The following is a 21,214-nucleotide window of genomic DNA, read 5'->3' on the forward strand; positions in this document are numbered from 1 at the left end:
ACACACACACACACACACACCACTGCTTTAACATGCGCAAATATAAAGAGAAATAATCTAGCTAATTGAATTTTCCAGATTACTTATGTTAGACATAAATATTAATCTACTGGATGCCAAAATATTTAAGAAACTACATATTATAACTTTTTGAAATATAATAATAAACAACTATTGACCCGTGTTCTTAAGAATGATTCTTTGGATAGTCAAAGGTATTTCATTAGTAAGGTCACTTTATCTAACACATTATTTTCACTTTATAACAAATTTAACAAAGACAAATTTTAAAATTTGACCCAACAGTCACTTACAATTTAGTGTCTATTGATTTAGCTGTTTTCCCCTCTTTAGATGTGGGTTGTTCATGGGTACCAAATGTTGGTCATGGTTGAAAGATGTAAGAATGAGATGCCTAGATCACATGGCTACAGATGGGAGCTCAGATCTCAGTGTCTTAAAATGACACTTGTAGAGGTTCTTAAACACCCGGAGAGCAGTATATGGTTCTCAGGATTGTGTGTGTACCTCAACATGAATGCTTCATAGAAAGATTTTAGAATAAAGATTTCAAGTATGTGTTTTATTCTGAAATTCTGTGGATAGGGCCCTAAGTACCTTAGGAAATTGTTTCCTATGTGGCCTCTGGCAGATACACTACAGAATGAAGCCCAGAGGTTGGCCAACCATAGACCACTAACCAGATCCCACTGCCTATTTCTGTTAATATGGTTTTACTGGTCTGCCACAGCCATCATTTATACATTGTCTGTGGCTATTTTCAGACTACAACAGAGCTGAGTCATTGAAACTGTTATCAATGGCTCATAAATTCTAAGTACCTGCGATTTGGGGACGTTACAGAAAGAACTGCCAACACATTGAGTAGAGAAAGCAGTAGGAAGCCTGCTTTCCCAACTCCAGGTCAAAGGCAGGTCTTTCAGAATGTCTTGTTCTTTGTGTTAATGTTATTTTTTGGACAGTGTTTATGGAAATCCTATTAAACCTGGGGTATTAGACTCTCCTTATCTGTTTAGTAAAATAAAGCTGTGAGCCTGAGGTTGCCATAGCTACACTCAGCAATTTAACTTTTGGACCAAAACCAAATGTATGTGGCTTTAGTGCTTATAAACTAAGATAATTTTCTAATTAACTTATAGTAATTATATGGAATGCAAGTCTGCTGATTACTAATTTTATAATTGTAAATTTCATGTGTATGTGCTTTCAGGTTCTGGGGAAATTTGCATATTCTTTTAGGGTGAGAGTGGCCAGGAACACACTTAGCTTCTAATGACTTACACTTAGTGGCTATTTTAGACAAAGCACTTTTTTGAATGGTTCAAAAGCTTTTCTTACCTTCGGTCCAGGAAATCCTTCTCCTGGTAGGCCCCTCTCTCCTGGTGCTCCCTCAGGACCACGGGGACCCTGGTTAGGGAAGGACAGAATGGAAAATAGAAAAGGAAGGAGCATGGGAGTTGGGGGGGGGAGGCAGAAGAGAATGGTTAATTTTAGTTCCCACAGACATGGCGACATTGTGGTCTCAGTTCACTTAGTAAGAATCCTTGGAGTACAATGTTACTGATCAGCTGCGAGTAACAGGGTTCTCACTGGGTTCAATATTCCTCCTGTCTAAACAAGCTTCAAGCTGTCTTCAAATGAGAGGAAAATGGAAATAGCTGATACTTCAGAATAAGGGTAAGAAAATACACCCCATGAGACAAGAAATCCAGGGCTGCGTGGTCTGGAGAAAGGCCCAGGGAGACTTACTCACTTGAGTAAATATTGGAAGAGCCTAGGGAAAGCTCTTCATGGGCCTGTGGGAAGCATTAACAGTTTCCCTCTGTCTCACTTTCTCACCTGACACACTTGAGTTATTTTTGGAGCTGGGTGAATTCAGAGACAATTTTATGCGTAAGTCATATATCTTCATAAGATCACTAAAGGGGGGATATGACATTTAGTCTCAGTGGTTTTAAGAAGTCCTTGAGGTTCCTTTCAAGGAAGGTACTAGGAGTGGTGAGGGCTTCTCACAGGGGAAGAAAGAACACAGTATAAGTGCAGGGCAAAGTGGGCTGGCAGAAAACCCACTCACCAAAAACTTAAAAACCAAAAGACGGGGCTTGTATCAAAACTGGGCATTTTATTTTAGTATGTGTGTGGCAGGGGCAGGGATCCTCTGGAGCTGAAGATATAGGCGGTCGTGAGACATCTGACATCGGTTGTGGGAACTGAACTAGAGTCCCCGCAAGAACAACACATGCTTTTAACTGCCGGGCCATCTCTTTAGCTCGCCATAGTGCTTTCTGAGACACAATGTCTCACTGAACATGGACCTTTTTTGTCTGGGCTGGTTACCCAGTGAGCCTCAAGAACTATTTGTCTCCACCCCAACAGTATTGGGGTTACAGGTGTGAGTGACTGTGTTTGCAGTGTGCTGGTTTTGGTGCCTGTGGGCAATTCAGTAGACATCTATCACAAGCCAACTCCCTTGGCCAGGAACTCATTATCAGTCCATCTATTAGAAGAAATAGCTTATATTATGTTTCAAAACTTTCTCCTTTTTTTATTCTTTTCTTTTTCAAGAGGAGAGAAACTTTTTGACCTTTGAAAGTTTCCTATTTGGGGGCTGGAGAGATGGTGAGAAGTTAAGAGTACTGGCTTCTCTTCTAGAGGATCTAGTTTGATCCCCAGTACCCACGTGGTGACTCACAACTGTTTGTGATTCTAGTTTCAGGAGATACAATGCCCTCTTCTGGTCTCCTTGGAAACCAGGCACACAGGTGGTGCACAGACATGCATGCAGGCAAATAAATCACTATATATCAAAAAATAAATAAAAATTGAAATATTCCTAGTTTTAGGCACTGAAGAGATGGCCAGTGGGTTAGGTAATGGCTGGGCAATCATGAGGGCTTTAACTCAGATCTCCAGGATCCATGCCAAAAGCTTTAGAAATGTTTTCTGCACAAGAATAGTGACAGGACAGGACTCAGCATAATGTACTCATGCATTCACAACCTAAGAAAATAATTAAATGTGTGTGACAGAGGTTACCTTGAACCTTAATACTTGGGAGGCTGAGGCAGGTGGATCTCTGTGAGTTCAAGACTATCCTGGTCTATATGACCAAGAGCTATAGAGAGAGCCCCTATCTTATAAAACAAAAAACACATCTAACTTTATCCCAATCCTGAAAACTACCCCCCCCAATATTGCATATTTTAAAAGTTGGTCTTTGTTATTTATACATAGCCTACTTAGTAAAGACTTAATTAAAAGAAAAAGCTAATATGGAATTCAATTTAAATTGCAATGCTTATGGGAAACCTAGCCTTTAACTCTCAAACTTTAATCAAAAGTCTAATATCTATGACAGTTTGCTCTAATGGCCAAGTAATTAATTAGAGGGGGGAAATTTAAGTGAGCATGAAAACTAGATTGCAAACTAAGAAGTGCCGAGTTCATATCAGTAACTTTAACAACAAATGCATTAACAACTCTTTTCTAATGGTAGAACAAATGAAAACCACAATTACATTAAATAAGAGGAATGTCTATATTTGAGCCCACACATTCATTCAATAAACATTTATTAAATCTATTAGTTTGATTCCTGTTGGTGTGATAAAACTTCATTGCCATAAGTAATTTGGAGAGGAAAGGTATACTTCACTTGCAAATTACAGTCCGTTATCAAGGAACGCTATGGTGTCAGCTCAAGGCAGGAACCTGAAAGCAGGAACTGAAGCATAAACCATCTTGAAGCATAAACACACCAGAAAATGACTTGTTTTGTTTCCTCTGCCTTTCTTATATAGCTGAGACTCACTTGTGTAGGGATGACACCGCCCGCAGTGGTCTGAGCACACCTACTTCAGAGAGCAACTAGGAAAATGTCCCCCACAGACACGCCCACGACCAATCTAATGGGAACCTCATAACTGAGGTTCCCTTTTCCTAGATGACTCCAGTTTGTGTCTAATAGGCAAAAATTAAGCAGCTCTACTAACTCCATGTCAACCTGGCATACAAACACATCACTATAAACTATAACCTTTCCTTCATTCTTTGTTCTCAAGAGCTCATGTTACTACCACAATATAGAACATTCTCAACGTTTAAAATTCCCAGTCTTTTTATAATATTATAAAAAGACTTTTTATAACACTTTTAAAATCCAAGTTCTCCTTAGATTTCTAAAATCTTTTAACGGTAGGCTCCTCTAAAATCCAAAATAAGTTACGTACTCTTTTTATTCTAAGAAGGAAGAACTAGACAGAGCATGGTCACACTCAGATCACAGCACAACCAAGTTCAGCAGTGTAGTCCACATCCTGTAGACCTGTGTCTGACATTTGCCACTTGTGATCTGGACTCCACAGGACGTAGGCAGCAGCTCTGCCCTCATAGCACACTCGGATGTCTCCTAGGCTCAGGCCAGCTCCACTCCACACCTGTCACTGTCCTCAGTATTCATGCCACTGTCCCGCCATCTCTAATATACTATGGTCTCCATAGCAACAGAGGCTTCACCTTTACCAATGGCCTCTCCAGGCCTCTTTGGGGACTCCAACCCTGCCACCTAATACCAAGCCTTAGTTTCTTTCCATGACCTGTCAATCCTGTGAGTTCCATAGCAACTGAGGCTGAACTTATCCCGCAGCCTCCTAACTCCATCCCTACCACATGGTACCAGGCATCAGGTTTGTTTGTTTGTTTGTTTGTTTTAATCTGCACAACCCCTACAATTTTTAGGTCTCTGCTACAGAGATTTATAGTGGTGTTTGTGTGTCAAGTTGACAAGGAGTCATTTGAGCACGTTAATTTTTGTCTACTTAATACAAACTAGAGTCATTTATAAAGAGAAACTTCAACTGGGAGATTGCTTCCATCATATTAGATTTTAGGCATGTCTGCAGGGGTGCTGTTTTTTAAAATTAATTATTGATGTGATGGACCCTGCCTACTATGGTTGTTGCTACCATTGGGCAGATGGTCCCAAGTTGTATAGGAAAGCATTTCTGAGCAGACATGGAGAACAAGACAGTAAGCAGTGTTCACTCCATGATGTCTGTTTGAGTTCCTGCCTCCAAGTTTCTGGTTGAACTTACACCACTGCTTCTTTTCATGATGGATTGTAACATGTAAGTTGAAGCACCCACAACCACCACCATGCTTCTTTAGTAATGGTTTTTTATCACAGCAACAAAACACTGACTAATACATCAAATATCCAATAGGTAAAAGGAACAGTGCTGGTTCAGGACAGCAGATTGACCCGCTCCTGGTCCCAGAGAGTAAACAGTCTTTTGTGATCATTAAAAGCTAATTTCAGTGACTTTTGGATTTAGATGCAACAGTACATGGCACTACATATTAACAGTTGTGAGTTTAAGTAGTTTAGTTTTTCTAATGCTGAACTCTGTCCTAAGTATTAATCATCCTATACATGCTTACTAGCATGTATAGGATGATTTACATTGATTTAAAAAATTGGATCTGGTTCCCACCACTGCTTCACCTGTCCTTTTATAGAAGTCTGCACATAATCCAGTCTGTGGGGGATTGGCTTACACTGAACTGTGTGGAGAGAGGCAAACTGAACAGAACAAATACAAGTTCTCCTTCCTCTTCTCTACATTTTTGGAGTATGTCAGCTAAGGTGAAAGCAAGAACATTGGCAGTGTGAGAAACTCTGCTCTCCAACTCCTGAGGACAGAGCTAATGCTCACGGGCACAGAGGTGATTTAAAAACCAGTGATCCAAGGCTTAATCACCACAAGCTGGAGTAATATTCTATGCCATTAATATGCTCTGCAGTCCTTCAGCTAGGTACTCACGAAAGAAGATGGTTATTAACCAGAGAAGAGAAATACTAGGTACTTGAACTAGATAAATGATGCTCTCAGCTTAGTAGGCCATCTGTGCACACTATCACTTTATAAGAACACTTTTATTTGTAAATTGTTGTCATTTTATTTTTTAATTTTAACTCATGCATGTGTTCATTTAGATAGGATCTCATATAGCCTAGACTGACCTGACTCTGAATTGCTGTAGACAAGGATGACCCTGACCCTGAACTCCTTATCTTACTGCCTTTACTTCTTTAGTCCTGAGATACACTATGAGCCACCACAGAGGGTTTATATAGTCCTGGGAATAGAATCCAGAGCCTCGTGCATGCTAGGCAAGCATTCTACCAACTGAGGTACTGCATCCCTAGACCTGTGTATCACCTTTTAAAGACAGAAAGACTTCCATAAACAATCCCACTGTCCTTTGTAAAAACCATGAGAAGCAATTATAACCATGGCAAACTTATTTGGCTTTTACCAAATATATGCATAATGCAGAAACCTAATTAGTGCAGTCTCATCAGTGAAAAGTTTTATGGAGACATTAACACTGAAATAAAATATGATTGCTCATTATATTTATAGTATTACGTCCCTTCATAAAACCAAGCACTAAAGATAAGTGTGCGAACACATAGTAAAAAGTGGCCATTGTCTCCAAATGGTGTCATCTACTTTATTTTTAACCTGGAAGTAATTAGAGTTCTACTTCAGAGCATAATTTTTATTGAAAGCACTCTGAATAACCTTGCACACACTAAGAGATTACCTTAAGGCTCCTGGCCAATTTACTCTTTATGAGTCACTTATACTTACCAGATAAGTGCCACACTAGTGGTAATTACACGGAGGGCTATCAGTAGGTATCAGAGCTCAAGTGTTACTTCAGTTACTCCCACACTTCTATTACTGAGATACCAAGGGTAGTACCAAGCCCGAGATCATTAGAAATAATCAGGCAAAGAGGCAAAAACCAAGAGATTTCAGTAGAATCTTTTCCAATCTTCCTGCTACTTCTAAATTCAAAATAACTACAAAACTAAATGAATACAAAACTCTTTTTTTTTTTTTTTTAAATTGTGACATTTGATATAACATCTTTGTACTGGGTTTCGCCTCACCTTTGCTGTGATCTCTCTTTCCACTTGAATCACAGACCATCACAAGGTCAGGTCAGTGTATTTTGCATAGCTGTGGGTTGGCAAACGGAAGAACACAAGCATTGGGTGCTGTGACCATACTGTGAAAGTGTTCCGGCTACCAACAGAAGGACAAGTCATACACAGAGGAACACTCTATATCGGCCTCTAAGCTGTGGCTATGACCATGAAAACTGAAGAGAGTTTCCTGCTCCCTGAGGCCCTGGCCAGGTGTTATGTACTGTTATGCTGTTAAATCACTGTTAGAGTTAATGAGAACTTCTTTATGATCTTAAGCACCCCTGATGCTCATTTCCTTTCAATGAGCAAATCACTAAAGAGTTGGGCCATTTTGACTCCCTAATTAGCAAATAGTGGCCCCTTGCTGCTCTGGCTGCCTAGAACAAAAGGCTTACCCATCAAACCTCCAGCCTCACTAGCCTTATGCCACCATAGCCATCACTTAAAGGCACCTTGAGAGAATCACACAGTGACCCCGCCCCCCCTGGCTCCAGAAGGCACAGCCTTGCCCAGGGTTATGTGAAATAGTTTGTGCCAGCCTAGATGGACTCAGATGACCCTGCAGCTATTTCCACCTAGGCCACAGGGGGAGAGCAGTGGACCTGTGCTAAAAAGGTCATTGTGTGATTGGTGCAAGCATAAGCCTCCATTTGCAATGCAAGGTCTGGTGGACTGGATGGATAAAGGATAAATTACTAAAAAGTTAGAAACATACTGCAAACACCTCAAAGGCCATAGTTGTCGGTGGTGTAGAGTGGGATCAACATGGAATGCAGGTTCAGTCATCGCTAGGAAGATATTGGCCAGGGAGAAGGCTTAGTAGGTACAGAGGATGGCTGCCCACTCCAACGAATTGAGTTTAATCCCTAGAACCCATGATGAAAATAGAGAACTACTCTGTCAATGCGAATGCCTGCACACATACAAATAATAAAGTTAACGTTTTTAAAACTTTAATATTTTTAAATTATTTAAAATTTACCATTTATATTTAATATTTATGTTGGTTCACATGATTATCTAATATGTAAATGCATAATACTATTTAATATTTAAAAACAAAATAATATGTAAGCCAATGACTGAGCTTACTGTTAATATACTTTCTCTCAAAACAGCTACTAAAAATGCACTTCCTAAAATAGAAAAAAAAGAAATTATATATATATATATATACATATATACATGTATACATATATATATGCACACATGCATATATGTATATATGTATACATATGTACATATACACATATATACATATGTACATATACACATATATACATGTATACATATACACATATATGCATATATATATATAGTATGTATATGTGTGTGTAAAAATAAATGTTAACTGAAAAATATAACACTAATAAATAATTTAGTTAGAATAAGATGAAGAAATGTTAATGAGGAATTCATGTCAAGACTATAAAGAAGTCAAATTAGCGGTTAGAGAGATAGCTCTTTCGACTCCAGCAGAAAACCTCAGTTCAGTTCCCAAGACGCACACAGGAACAAGTCGCAAACACCTTCCAATCCAGTTTCAAGGAATCTCATGCCCTCTGCAGGCCCCTTAGAGCCCTGAAATCATGCGCAACACACACACACACACACACACACACACACACACACACACACACATTCATATAATACAAAACCTCACAATACCCTGCTGTTTACTTCACAGGTACTGCAAAGAAACCTGTTTCCTTTAGTGATTCCATGAGGCACTATGCAATGCAAAACCAAGGAAGGAGGCTTCTGCTGTGGCTGGCTGCTTTCGTGGCTGCCTTGGTGAGGCAGCTTCAGTTCTTTGCTCAGAATAAAGCTCACTTGAGAAGTTATGAAGTTCTTCATAACAGAAGAGTCATGTTTTATTCATTTCCTCTTCAGAGCTCTCGTGACAGAATCCTTTTTTCCATTTCCAACAATAGCAAACTTCAAAGCTGCCTAAGGTGGAAGCTGGGAATAAAACAGGCTTTATCTTTGTCCCATCACCAAGCCTAACTTTAGAGCATTCTCTGAGATTACGTAATGAGAAGATCTTCAGCCTCAGATTCTAGCCCCCCGTTGTTCTAAGAACTACAGTTACCATGTATAGACAGAAGACCTCAATAGAGATCCATCACCTCCTAGGGGACTTTAATACCTGAGAACTCTTTAAACTTATGAGAGATTACAGTGAGGAAAGACCGATAGAAAACATCATACACATATGTGTATGCATACACACACACACACACACACACACACACACACACACACATATATATATATATATATATATATATATATATATATATATACATATAGCCTTATTTCAAATATAAAAAGTAATACAGACCTTGTTCTTACATGCTTCGACTATTAATGGACTTTTTAACATAAAAATATACACAGTAGAGTCACTTGGGTGCTTCTTTTTTTTACCAGAACAAACATGTAAGAATTACACTCTCCTACTTTACTGCATGTGCAGGTTTGGCCACTTACTGGCTGTCCGGGTTCACCAATGCCAATCGGTCCTGGTGCTCCTGTCCTTCCCTCCTGGCCCCTCTCACCCTGAGACAGGAAAAGTAGTTATAGGGTGAGTTTTTAAATAAATAATAGGATGATATGAAATGAGCTGGAGACTTAAACAGGGATAAATAGGCGAAACTTTTCATAATCAGGAACATTAAGAACCATTCAGAGGAAGCTGATGTGAATGAAAGCAAACGAAAATGTTCACCAGCTCTTGTTTAAATGCAACTCAGTATCTCTGGTGCTTATAAATGATAGTGTAGAAATGGGGAAATGGACAAAAATTTTCTGAGATGGCCAAGATACAATATGTGCTATTCCCTGCCACTATCCTAAAATGTCACCTCTTCCCTGTCCCCGCGTTAGCCATTTTACCTCTCCTTTTTTTTATTAGATATTTTCTTTATTTACATTTCAAATGTTATCCCCTTTTCCTAGTTTCCCCTCTGAAAATCCCCTATCCCTTCCTACCGCCCCCCATACTGCTCCCGAACCCACCCACTCCTGCTTCCTGGCCCTGGCATTCCCCTACACTGGGGCATAGAACCTTCACAGGACCAAGGGCCTCTCCTCCCGTTGATGACTGAGTAAGCCATCCTCTGCTACATATGCAGTTAGAGCCATGAGTCCCACCATGTGTTTTCTTTGGTTGGTGGTTTAGTCCCTGGGATACTGGTACTGGATACTGATACTGGGGTACTGGGGTACTGGTTGGTTCATATTGTTGTTCCTCCTATGGGGCTGCAGACCCCTTCAGCTCCTTGGGTCCTTTCTCTGGCTCCTTCACTGGGCTCTGTTTCACACTTGCTCTCCTCCAGAAGAAGCTTCTCCACTAGCTTTGCCCAAATGAAGGTCCTCCTTCCCTTGAGTCTGAATGTCCTGATCGCTGAAATGCTGTGGATGGTGGTACTTGATTCCCTTGTAGACATATTGAGTCAGGACTGCTCCCTTTCAGTTCTGTATTAAAGTCTTATCATCCTGAAAGTCCATTTAAAATCAGTATGTACCTCTGCTATCTCATATGCTCTGTGTGACACAGAGCATCCCAGGATGCTCCTTACCAATCCCCTATAAATCTTCCTGCCAGAATTTAGTCACTCAGTATTCTGGGCCTCTAGTTTCTGCTTACGTAATGTGAGCAGGTGGAAGGTTTACATGGTAAGATCCCAATAGTGTATTTGCACGTGAGTTTTTAAAGCCCAAGAAACCCAACAGAACCACTTGTACATTTTGAGAGGTTGTGTATTTGGAAACAAAGTTTTAATTCCAATCCAATCAAATGTTTCTTGAATATTCTTATGCTAATTGTCCCAGTCCAGAATGCTGCAAGTGTCCAAAGACCCAAAATGTATGCAACTGCTGCAGAAAAGGGCTGAAGAGAGTTTATGCCCTACTTTCCAAGCCCCATATAAATCAATACTTATCCATGGACAAAGAAGCAATATCTTTACCTTAACACCTTGCTGTCCAATACCAGGGGTTCCTGGGGGACCATAAGGACCAGGAGGACCTGGCTCACCCTAGAATAGAAAAGAGGGGATCATTAGGTCGGCTTCATAGCATTTGCTGAACAGTTCTTAGGTATACAGTGCTGCAGTAGGAGCCCTGAGAACAGCTGCAAAGTCTAGCATACAGTCCCTGCCTGCCCTCAGTTACCTCTAATTTCTAAATACAATTTAAATACATTTGAAAACATATTAATGGATATGTGATAATTGATCCCACCTAGATTTTTTTTTTTTATCTCCGTGCAGTCATAGTGATTTTAAATGTTTTTCTGTAGGAAGGTACAACAAAAGGAAGAAAGAGAGAAAGAAAATGTCTTTACCTATGAAAGTCGTGATACAGCCTTTTCACTCATTCCACAGATCTATTTCAAGTTCTTTGACAGACCCATTTTGGATCCTACCCAATGACTAACTCTCTCACCTTTACTATTCAAGCCAATAAGAAGCTATATTTTGCTCTTAAATATGTAGTATGATGCCCTATTACAATGGATTGATTTAGCTTTGTCATATTTAGTCAAGGTTTCTGTTGCTCAAAGTGAGAACATTATCAAGTAATACAGCCCACTCTGTAGCAGGACAATACGCAAACTCAGGCATCCAAGAACTGGATGATACCAAATCACTCATGATTCCTCGTATCAGGAGAGAAACCTGAGTCCAGATGGGCTGTGGGGCATTGGGCTACACAAGACAGCCTGGTTTCCAGTTGAGGCTAGATGGTGAACCCTGGGACCTGGTGGTGATAATTCACCTACATGGGATGGAAGGAGTTCTCTCATGTTTCCTGGAACCCTAGCTCCTGTTGAAGTTACCGCTCCCTAAGCCCCCACAAGAGAAGCATGGCTAGTAATCATGTAGGCAATGTCCCAAGTTTCTGACCTTCAGGCTAGACTCCTCCCCAGTTACCTAGCAACAGAAAAGATAGCAGCATACTTTAAGAGGGGCTGTTTGGCCCCTCCTCGCTCTCTCCTCTTGCTCCCTTACTCTTACTCTCCTCTCTCCTCTCACTCTCTTCCTCTCTCTCCCTCTTACTAGCCATTCTTTTCTCTCTCTCTCTCTCTCTCTCTCTCTCTCTCTCTCTCTCTCTCTCTCCTTTTCCCCCTTCTCTCCTCTTGGCCATGGCTGGTCTCTCTCTCTCTCTTTCCACCTTTTCTCCTTTCTCCCTGCCTTTCTATAATAAAGCTCTAAAACTATAGACTATCTCCTAGACTCAAGGCCCGCTGCACATACTCTTGCCTGCATGGGGACCTCTCTCTCCTCAGCCCTCTCTCCCATAACCCAGGGGCTACAGGGTGTCACCCCAGGGCCCCAGTCAGGGTGGGGCCCTGTCGAGTGGGGTCAGTGGCTTAGATGCCCACCCAGGGACGAGTGGAAAGCATCTGGCAGCCCAGAGCATAGGAGGAACTCTGGCTGGATGTGGGTTATCCTCCCTCCCCCTCCTTCCCCAGCCCCCTTTTAGTTCCCACAACAGGCTACCTCCCTGGCCTGGCTGTCCAGCTCAGCTTACTGACATTCATATGTGCCTTCCCTGGTGTTAGCCTCTGCCCCACAGTTAACTGGCAAGGAAGCTCTGCTTGCCCCCTCACCCTTCTCTCTGTTTCTCTCTGTGTCTGTCTGTCTGTCTGTTTCTCTCTCTCTCTCTCTCTCTCTCTCTCTCTCTCTCTCTCTCTCTCTCTCTCTTGATCTTTTATCTTCCTGCTCCCTCTCTGTCCCCTTGCCCCTTTGCCCCTCTCTCCCCATTCCCTTCACGCCTCTCTCTCCACGTGCTCATCCCTGGCCTCTACTCTTCTACTTCTACTTCTCTTCTCTTCTCTTCTCTTCTCTTCTCTTCTCTTCTCTTCTCTTCTCTTCTCTTCTCTTCTCTTCTCTCTCTCTCTCTCTCTCTCTCTCTCTCTCTCTCTCTCTCTCCCCCTCTCTGTCTTTCTCTGCCTCTACTATCTTTTTAACTCCCCTCCCCATGCCCCTTAATAAACTTAATTCTATACTATACCACCATGTGGCTGGTCCCTCAGAGGGAAGGGATGCCTTGGCATGGGCCTGCTGAGGCACACCTCACCACACCTCCATAGAACATATTCCCCCTCTTTTTATCTTTTTATAAACACAACACCTGGTGACTCAGGCCTCTAGTCCTGGGAAATAATGATGGATTAAAGGAACAAAATTGCCTTTTGTATAATGCTAAATTGTTCCTGTTCTCAAAGCAATACATCTTCATTATGGAAAATATTTCATGTATCTTAAAACATACATATAAAAGTTTAAAATTAATTTTCTACTTGAGTATGATTAATTTTAGTATGTCTTCTTCAAGATTTTATGTGTATATATGACCCATTAATTTATAATAATGAATATTTCTACCCACTCTCATGTTCAAGGTCAGGCTTCATCTATATTAAATATTTCTCTTCATGCTTGCAAGAGTTCACTCAAGTTAAGGAAACCAAAAGGATTTCCACTATTTTTATTAGTGATTTTAGAGGAGACAGATGGCACTGAGAGCAATGTTATACTGGCTTAAAAAGGACATGGCCTTAGAGGAGTCTGTTGGCTTTGACCAAGTACAAAGAGAAATGGAAGAAGAACAAGAAGAAACCGCCCCAAAACACATATCCAGATACAAAATGAATTAAAACAAAGGAAGTCTATGTGAACATCAGGGTCAGAGGTCATAGTTCTTTGGCACTCATATGATGGCATTCACAGCATCTGTTGCTCATGCTATCAAGAAAAGTCAAGCTGGCAGCTCAATCAAATGGAATTTCTTCCTTTAGAAATGCTACAGTTGCTCATGCTCTCTCTAAATGTTTTCCTTCCGGAAGCTAAAGGCCATTCTTACTTTACATGTTCTTATCCATGAAAGTTCTCTCTCTTTCTCTTCATACCAGACATAAAATTTTTTACTAAATTTTAATCCTTTTTTCTTACTCTCAAAATATAAGTGAGAGCAAGAAAAGACTCAGAGTCCTGGAGATGCAATTTTTCTTTCTCTAAAGAATGTTTCCTAAATTCCAGCCATCACATAATAATCAAAACACCAAATGCACTGAAATAAAGAAAGAATATTAAAAACAGTAGGGAAAAAAGGTCAAGTAACATAATAAGGGCAGACCTATCAGAATTCCACCAGATTTCTCACCAGAGACTATGAAAGCCAGAAGATCCTGGGCAGATGTCAAACAGAAAACACAAATACCAGCCCAGGCTACTGTACCCAACGAAACTCTCAATTACCATAGATGGAGAAACCAAGACACTCCATTACAAAAGCAAATTTATACAATATCTTTCCACAAATCCAGACCTACAAAGGATAATAGATGTAAAACACCAACACAAGGAGAAAAACTATACCTTAGAAAAAGCAATCTTCTTTCAACAAACCCAAAAAAAGATAGCCACACAAATATAATTCCACCTCTAACAACAAAAAGAAAGGAAGCAGCAATCACTTTTGCTTAATATCTCTTAACATCAATGGACTCAATTCACCAATAAAAAGACATAGACTAACAGACTGGATAGGTAAACAGGACCCAACATTTTGCTGCATACAGGAAATGCACCTCAGTGACAAAGACAGAAACTACCTCTGAGTTAAAGTCTGGAAAACAATTTTCCAAGCAAATGGTCTCAAGGAACAAGTTGGAGCAGGCATTCTAATATCGGATAAAATTGACTTTCAACCAAAAGTTAATAAAAAAAGATAATGAAGGACACTTCATATTTATCAAAGGAAAAATCCACCAAGATGAACTGTCAATTCTGAACATCTATGCTGCAAATGCAAGGGCACTGTACTGGGCACTTTTGTGTCAACTTGACACAAGCTGGAGTTATCACACAGAAAGGAGGTTCAGTTGGGGAAATGCCTCCATGAGATCCAGCTGTAAGGCATTTTCTCAATTAGTGATCAAGGGGAGAGGTCCCCTTGTGGGTGGTGCCATCTCTGGGATAGTAATCTTGGGTTTATAAGAGAGCAGGATGAGCAAGCCAGGGGAAGCAAGCCAGTAAAGAACATCCCTCCATGGCTTCTGCATCAGCTCCTGCTTCTGACCTGCTTGAGTTCCAGTCCTGACTTCTTTCAGTGATGGACAGCAATGTGGAAATGTAAGCTGAATAAACCCTTTTCTCCCCAACCTGCTTCTTGGTCATGATGTTTGTGCAGGAATAGAAACCCTGACTAAGACAGGCACCCACATTCATAAAAGAAACTTTACTAAAGCTCAAAGCACACATTGCACCTCACAAAATAACAGTGAGAGACTTCAACACCCCACTCTCAGCAATGGACAGATCCTGGAAACAGAAACTAAGCAGAGACACAGTGGAAACTAACAGAAGTTATGAACCAAACGTATTTAACAGATATTTATAGAACATTTCATCCTAAAACAAAAGAATATACCTTCTTCTCCACACCTCATGGTACCTTCTCCAAAACTGACCATACAATCAGTCACAAAATAGGCCTTAATAGATACAAGAAGATTGAAATAATCCCATACATCCTATAAGATTGCCAGGGACTAAGGTTGGTCTTCAATACCAACAAAAACAACTGAAATCCCACATACACATGGAAGCTAAACAACACTACTCAATGATAATTTGGTCAAGGAAGAAAGAAAGAAAGAAATTAAAAACTTTTTAGAATTTAATGAAAATGAAGAAACATCATACCAAAACTTATGGGACACAGTGAAAACAGTGCTAAGAGGAAAACTCATAGCTCTAAGTGCCTCCAAAAAGAAACTGGAGAGAGCATACACTACCAGCTTGACATCAAACTTGAAAGCTCTAGAACAAAAAGAAGCAAATGGACATAAGAGAAGTAGACAGCAGGAAATAACCAAAATCTGGGTTGAAATCAACCAAATAGAAACAAAAAGTACTATGCATAGAATCAACAAAACCAGGAGCTGGTTCTTTGAGAAAATCAACAAGATACATAAATCCCTAGCCAGACTAACCAGATGGCACAAAGACAGTATCCAAATTAATAAAATCAGAAATGAAAAAGGAGACATAACAACTGAAACTGAAAAAAATTAAAAAAAAATAAAAAACAACAGATCCTACTACAAAAGTCTATACTCAACAAAATTGGAAAATCTGGATGAAATGGACAATTTTCTAGATAGATACCAGGTGCCACCGTTAAATCAGGATCAGATAAACCATCTAACCAGTCCCATGAACCCTAAAGAAATAGAACCAGTCATTAAAAGTCTCCCAACCAAAAAAAGCCCAGGACCAGATGGGTTTAGTGCAAAATTCTATCAGACCCTCAAAGAAGATCTAATACCAATATTCTTCAAACTATTCCACAAAATAGAAACAGAAGGAACACTACCCAATTCGTTCTATTAACCCACAATTACACTTATACCTAAACCACACCAAGACCAATAAAAGAAAGAGAACTTCAGACTGATTTCCCTTATGAACGTCGATGCAAAAATACTAAATAAAATTCTCCCAATCTGAATCCAAGAACACATCAAAGTGATCATTCATCTCAACCAAGTAGGCTTCATCCCAGGGATGCAGGGATGGTTCAGAAATGGAAATCCATCAATTTAATCTACTACAAAAACAAAATCAAAGGGGAAAAAAAAACATGATTAGATGCTAAAAGAGCATTTGACAAAATTCAGCATCCCTTCATGTTTCTTGGAAAGATCATGAATTCAAGGCCCATACCTAGACATAGTAAAAGCAATATACAGCAAACCAGTAGCCAGCATCAAACTAAATGGAGAGACTTAAAGCAAACCCACTAAAATCAGGAACTAGACAAGGCTGCCCTATCTATTAAATATGGTACTAGAAGTTCTAGTTAGAGCAATTAGGCAACAAAAGGAGGTAAAAGGGATGCAAATTGGAAAAGAAGAACTCAAAATATCACTATTTGAGATGATATGACAGTATACTTAAGTGACCCCAAAAAATTCCACCAGAGAACTCCTAAAGCTGATAGACAACTTCAGCAAAGTGGCTGGATATAAAATTAACTCAAACAAATCAGTAGTTTTCCTCTACTCAAAGGATTAACAGGTTGAGAAAGAAATTAGAGAAATGACATCCTTTACAATAGTCAAAAATAATATAAAATACCTTGGTGTGACTCTGACTAAGCAAGAGAAAGATATGTATGACTAGAATTTCAATTCTCTAAAGAAAGAAGATCTCAGAAGATGGAAAGATCTCCCATGCTCATGGATTGTTAAGATTAATATAGTAAAAATGATCATCTTGACAAAAGCAATCTACAGATTCAACGAAATCACCATCAAAATCCCAACTCAATCTTCATAGAGTTAGAAAATTCCTGTGATAAAGAAAGTGTAACTCATTATGAGACATGTTGCCTTTGTAAGAGAATGCATGCAGAGGAATCTGCACTCACAATTGCTTGGAATTTGCCAAAACAGTACAGACAAGGTAAAATTCCAGACTTAATCCTCTCTCTCTTTTCTTCCTGTCAGCCATAATCAGCACACATGTAAGTCGACACACATGTGTAAGCAATGTACCTGAAACACTGACTAGGTAGCCCCTGTTTTACTTTTGTTGACTGCCAGAACCACTCACCACAAGAAAGCATTAAAAGAGAACTAGTGAGGGAACAGCCCCAGGAAAAGGCAGCACAGAGAGTGTCCTGCCCCAGATCCCTGCTCAGACAGAAAAAGCAACTGGCTTGTTGAGCAGAAACCCCACCAGAAGTTCAGTCCCTTGGGGCCAGAGACTGGCTCCAGCCTGCCTGATCTCCCAGCCTCCCTCTTGGGTAGAGGTAGTGGTTCTTCCAGTGGCACTTCCAGCAGCAAGATCTGTCAATTTCTTCCTCGCTTAAAGTTCCGCACACATGAGTTTCTGTCTGTGCAGGGAGCTGACCCTGTGCCACAGCACTCCATACCCAAATTCCTCCTGGAGAGAACCTGTCGCCCAGGAATACTGACACACAGGCTTGCAGGAGGGACAAACCACTGTCAAAGACTGCAAGACAAGCTAACAGCAAAGATAACCAGATGGCAAGAGGCAAGGGCAAGAACATAAGCAACAGAAACCAAGGTTACTTGGGGACATCAGAACCCAGTTCTCCCACCACAGCAAGCCCTGGATATCCCAACATACCAGAAAAGCAAGACTCTGATTTAAAGTCACAGCTCATGATGACGATAGAGGATTTTAAGAAGAGCATAAATAACTCCCTTAAAGTAATACAAGAGTACACAGGTAAATGAGTAGAAGCCCTTAAAGAGGAAACATAAAAATCCCTTAAAGAATTACAGGAAAACACAATCAAACGGGCAAAGGAACTGAACAAAACCAATCAAGATATAAAAGATGGAAATAGAAACAATAAAGAAATCACAAAGGGAGACAACCCTGGAGATAAAAAACCTAGGGAAGAGGTCAAGAGTCATAGAATACAAGAGATGGAAGAGAGAATCTCAGGTGCAGAACATACCATAGAAAACTTTCACACAACAGTCAAAGAAGACGCAAAATGCAACAAGTTCCTAACCCAAAACATCCAGGAAATCCAGGACACAATGAGAAGACCAAATCTAAGGATGATAGTTATAGAAGAGAGTGAAGATTCCTAACTTAAAGAGCCAGTTAATATCTTCAACAAAATTATAGAAGAAAACTTCCCTAACCTAAAGAAAGAAATGCCCATGAACATACAAGAAGCCTACAGAACTCCAAATAGATTGGACCAGAAAAGAAATTCCTCCCATCATATAATAATGAAAACACCAAATCACTAAACAAAGAAAGAATATTAAAAGCAGTAAAGGAAAAATGTCAAGTAACATATAAAGGTAGACCTATCAGAATTATAACAGACTTCTCACAAGAGACTACGAAAGCTAGAAGATGCTGGGCAGATGTCATACAGACCCTAAGAGAACACAAATGCCAGCCCAGGCTACTATACCCAGCAAATCTCTCAATTATCATAGATGGAGAATCCAAAGTATTCCATGACAAAACCAATTTGCACAATATCTTTCCACAAATCCAGCCCTACAAATGGTAGTCGATGGAAAAATGCCAATAGGAGGAGGAAAACTACACCCTAGGGAAAGCAAGAAAGCAATCTTCTTTCAACAAACCCAGAAGAAGAGAGACACACACATAAAACTAACATCGAAAATAACAGGAAGCAACAACACTATTCCTCAATATCACTTAACATCAATGGACTCAATCTCCCAATAAAAAGACATAGACTAACAGACTGGATATGTAAACAGGACCCAGCATTTTGCTGCATATAGGAAATGCACCTCAGTGACAAAAACAGACACTATCTCAGAATTAGGGGCTGGAAAACAATTTTCCAAACAAATGGTCCCAAGAAACAAGCTTCTTTTAAATATTGAGACTTCCTTCTCATGACCCAGAAATTCTGCTCTCAGAACTTCATCACAGAGATGTCACCTGGCCTAAGTGACTTAGAGACTCAAAGCTAGAGTTCACTTTTTAAATTTGTATTTTTTATTTGGTGTGTGTGTGTGTGTGTGTGTGTGTGTGTGTGTGTGTGTCTATGTATGTGTGAAAGAGAGATGGGGTGTCACTTTTTTTGTTTTGTTTTTGTTTTTTCAAGACAGGGTTTCTCTGTGTAACCCTGGCTGTCCTGGAACTCACTCTGTAGACCAGGCTGACCTTGAACTCAGAAATCCACCTGTCTCTGCCTCCCAAGTGCTGGGATTAAAGATGTGTGCCACCACTGCCCAGCAAGATTGCAGTCACTTATATGTCATAGTAATAATGTGGGGAACAAAAACCAACTTGCTTGAGTTTATTTACTTCATCATTGAGTCTCAGGAAGTGGATTAAAAAGCACCTTTACCTTGCTGAGCCATCTCACTGGCCCCTCAGGATACACTTTTAACAAGGAAATGATATACATGACCTAATTTTCACATGGTCTAAGTGGCCTTGGAGAAGGGGCTGAATAGATGCCTACAGCAGTGAAGAGGGGTCCATGGGCATATGAGAAGGACAAAGTCTCATCTTTTAAAGACAATATTTTTTTACAGAAAATAGTCTAGAAAGAGCCACACCAACATACTTTCAGGATATGTTCTAAGAGAAACTAGATTTTTTTATTAAAAAATTTAATTTTATGTATATGGGTGTTTTATTAGCAAGTATGTCTGTATCATATACCTGTATGGTGCCCACAGAGTACAGAAGAAGTCACTAGATCGCCTGAACTGGAGCTACATTTGTGTGTTACTATGTGGGTACTGGGAATTGAGTCCAGGTCTCCTGGAAAAGCAGCTGGTCCTCTTATCTAATGAGCCATCTCTCCGGCTCAGAAATTTGTTTCTATATGTTTTCTGTTTTCTCAAGGAATAGTTTTATAAATATAGAACAAAAGCATGGGACAATTTAAGAATCAGTTCTTTTTGAGAAGAGCTGACAATGCTTAGTAAAAGCATAGATACTGTGTTACTTTGAAGAGGTTAAAAGATGAGAGTTGAGCTAGGTACATAGGCATATTAATATAATCCAGCACTTGAGCGGCTGAGGCAGGAGGGTGATCTAAACATAGAAATTCAAGATATCTGTATAACAATATCTGTCTCACATAAATACATGCATTTATACATAATTATATGAGTAAGGACCTGAGGTGTGCATGCATGCCTTTGTCTGTGCCTATATTTATAGTCTGTATCTATGGCTAACCACTGTGGATACCTGAGGGACAGAAATTTATGTGATATTGGTTTTAAATTTTTATCTACTTAAAAAAAAAACAAAGATCATAGTTTTGAGAGACTATGAAAAGAAAGTTTTATGTCTTGTTTTTCTGTTTGTACCAGATCAGTTAACATTAGACAAATGTTTATTTCCTGTCTCTTCCCATCTTCACTAGAAGAAAGCTGTATCTAGTATTATGCTGAAAATGAGACAGAAAATCATCTATCTTAGTGGTTAATCCTTAAATCAACATATATTGGCTCAATTGAATGTCAGAGAGATGTGGGAAATCATCCATTACCTTTGTTTAGTTACAGTTGAACATAGTGGAGCATAAATTCAAGAACACATCAAAATGATCATCCATCATGACCAACTGGCTTCATCCCAGGGATGCAGGGATGGTTTAATATAAGGAAATCCATCAATG

General features: G+C 39.8%; 1 protein-coding gene across 1 annotated transcript in view; it reads right to left on the bottom strand.

Annotated features, from left to right (window-relative positions):
• Positions 1 to 21,214, bottom strand: part of Col28a1 (collagen type XXVIII alpha 1 chain) — a 173,094-nt gene that overhangs the window by 110,430 nt on the left and 41,450 nt on the right. The window contains exons 11-13 of the mRNA XM_021191488.1: positions 10,996 to 11,064; positions 9,515 to 9,583; positions 1,360 to 1,428 (exon numbers count right to left, since the gene is read on the bottom strand). Coding sequence (XP_021047147.1) covers positions 1,360 to 1,428; positions 9,515 to 9,583; positions 10,996 to 11,064 — 207 coding nt within the window. The remainder of the gene's footprint in view (positions 1 to 1,359; positions 1,429 to 9,514; positions 9,584 to 10,995; positions 11,065 to 21,214) is intronic.

This window comes from Mus pahari, chromosome 2, assembly GCF_900095145.1.
Source record: "Mus pahari chromosome 2, PAHARI_EIJ_v1.1, whole genome shotgun sequence".
Taxonomy (NCBI): domain Eukaryota; kingdom Metazoa; phylum Chordata; class Mammalia; order Rodentia; family Muridae; genus Mus; species Mus pahari.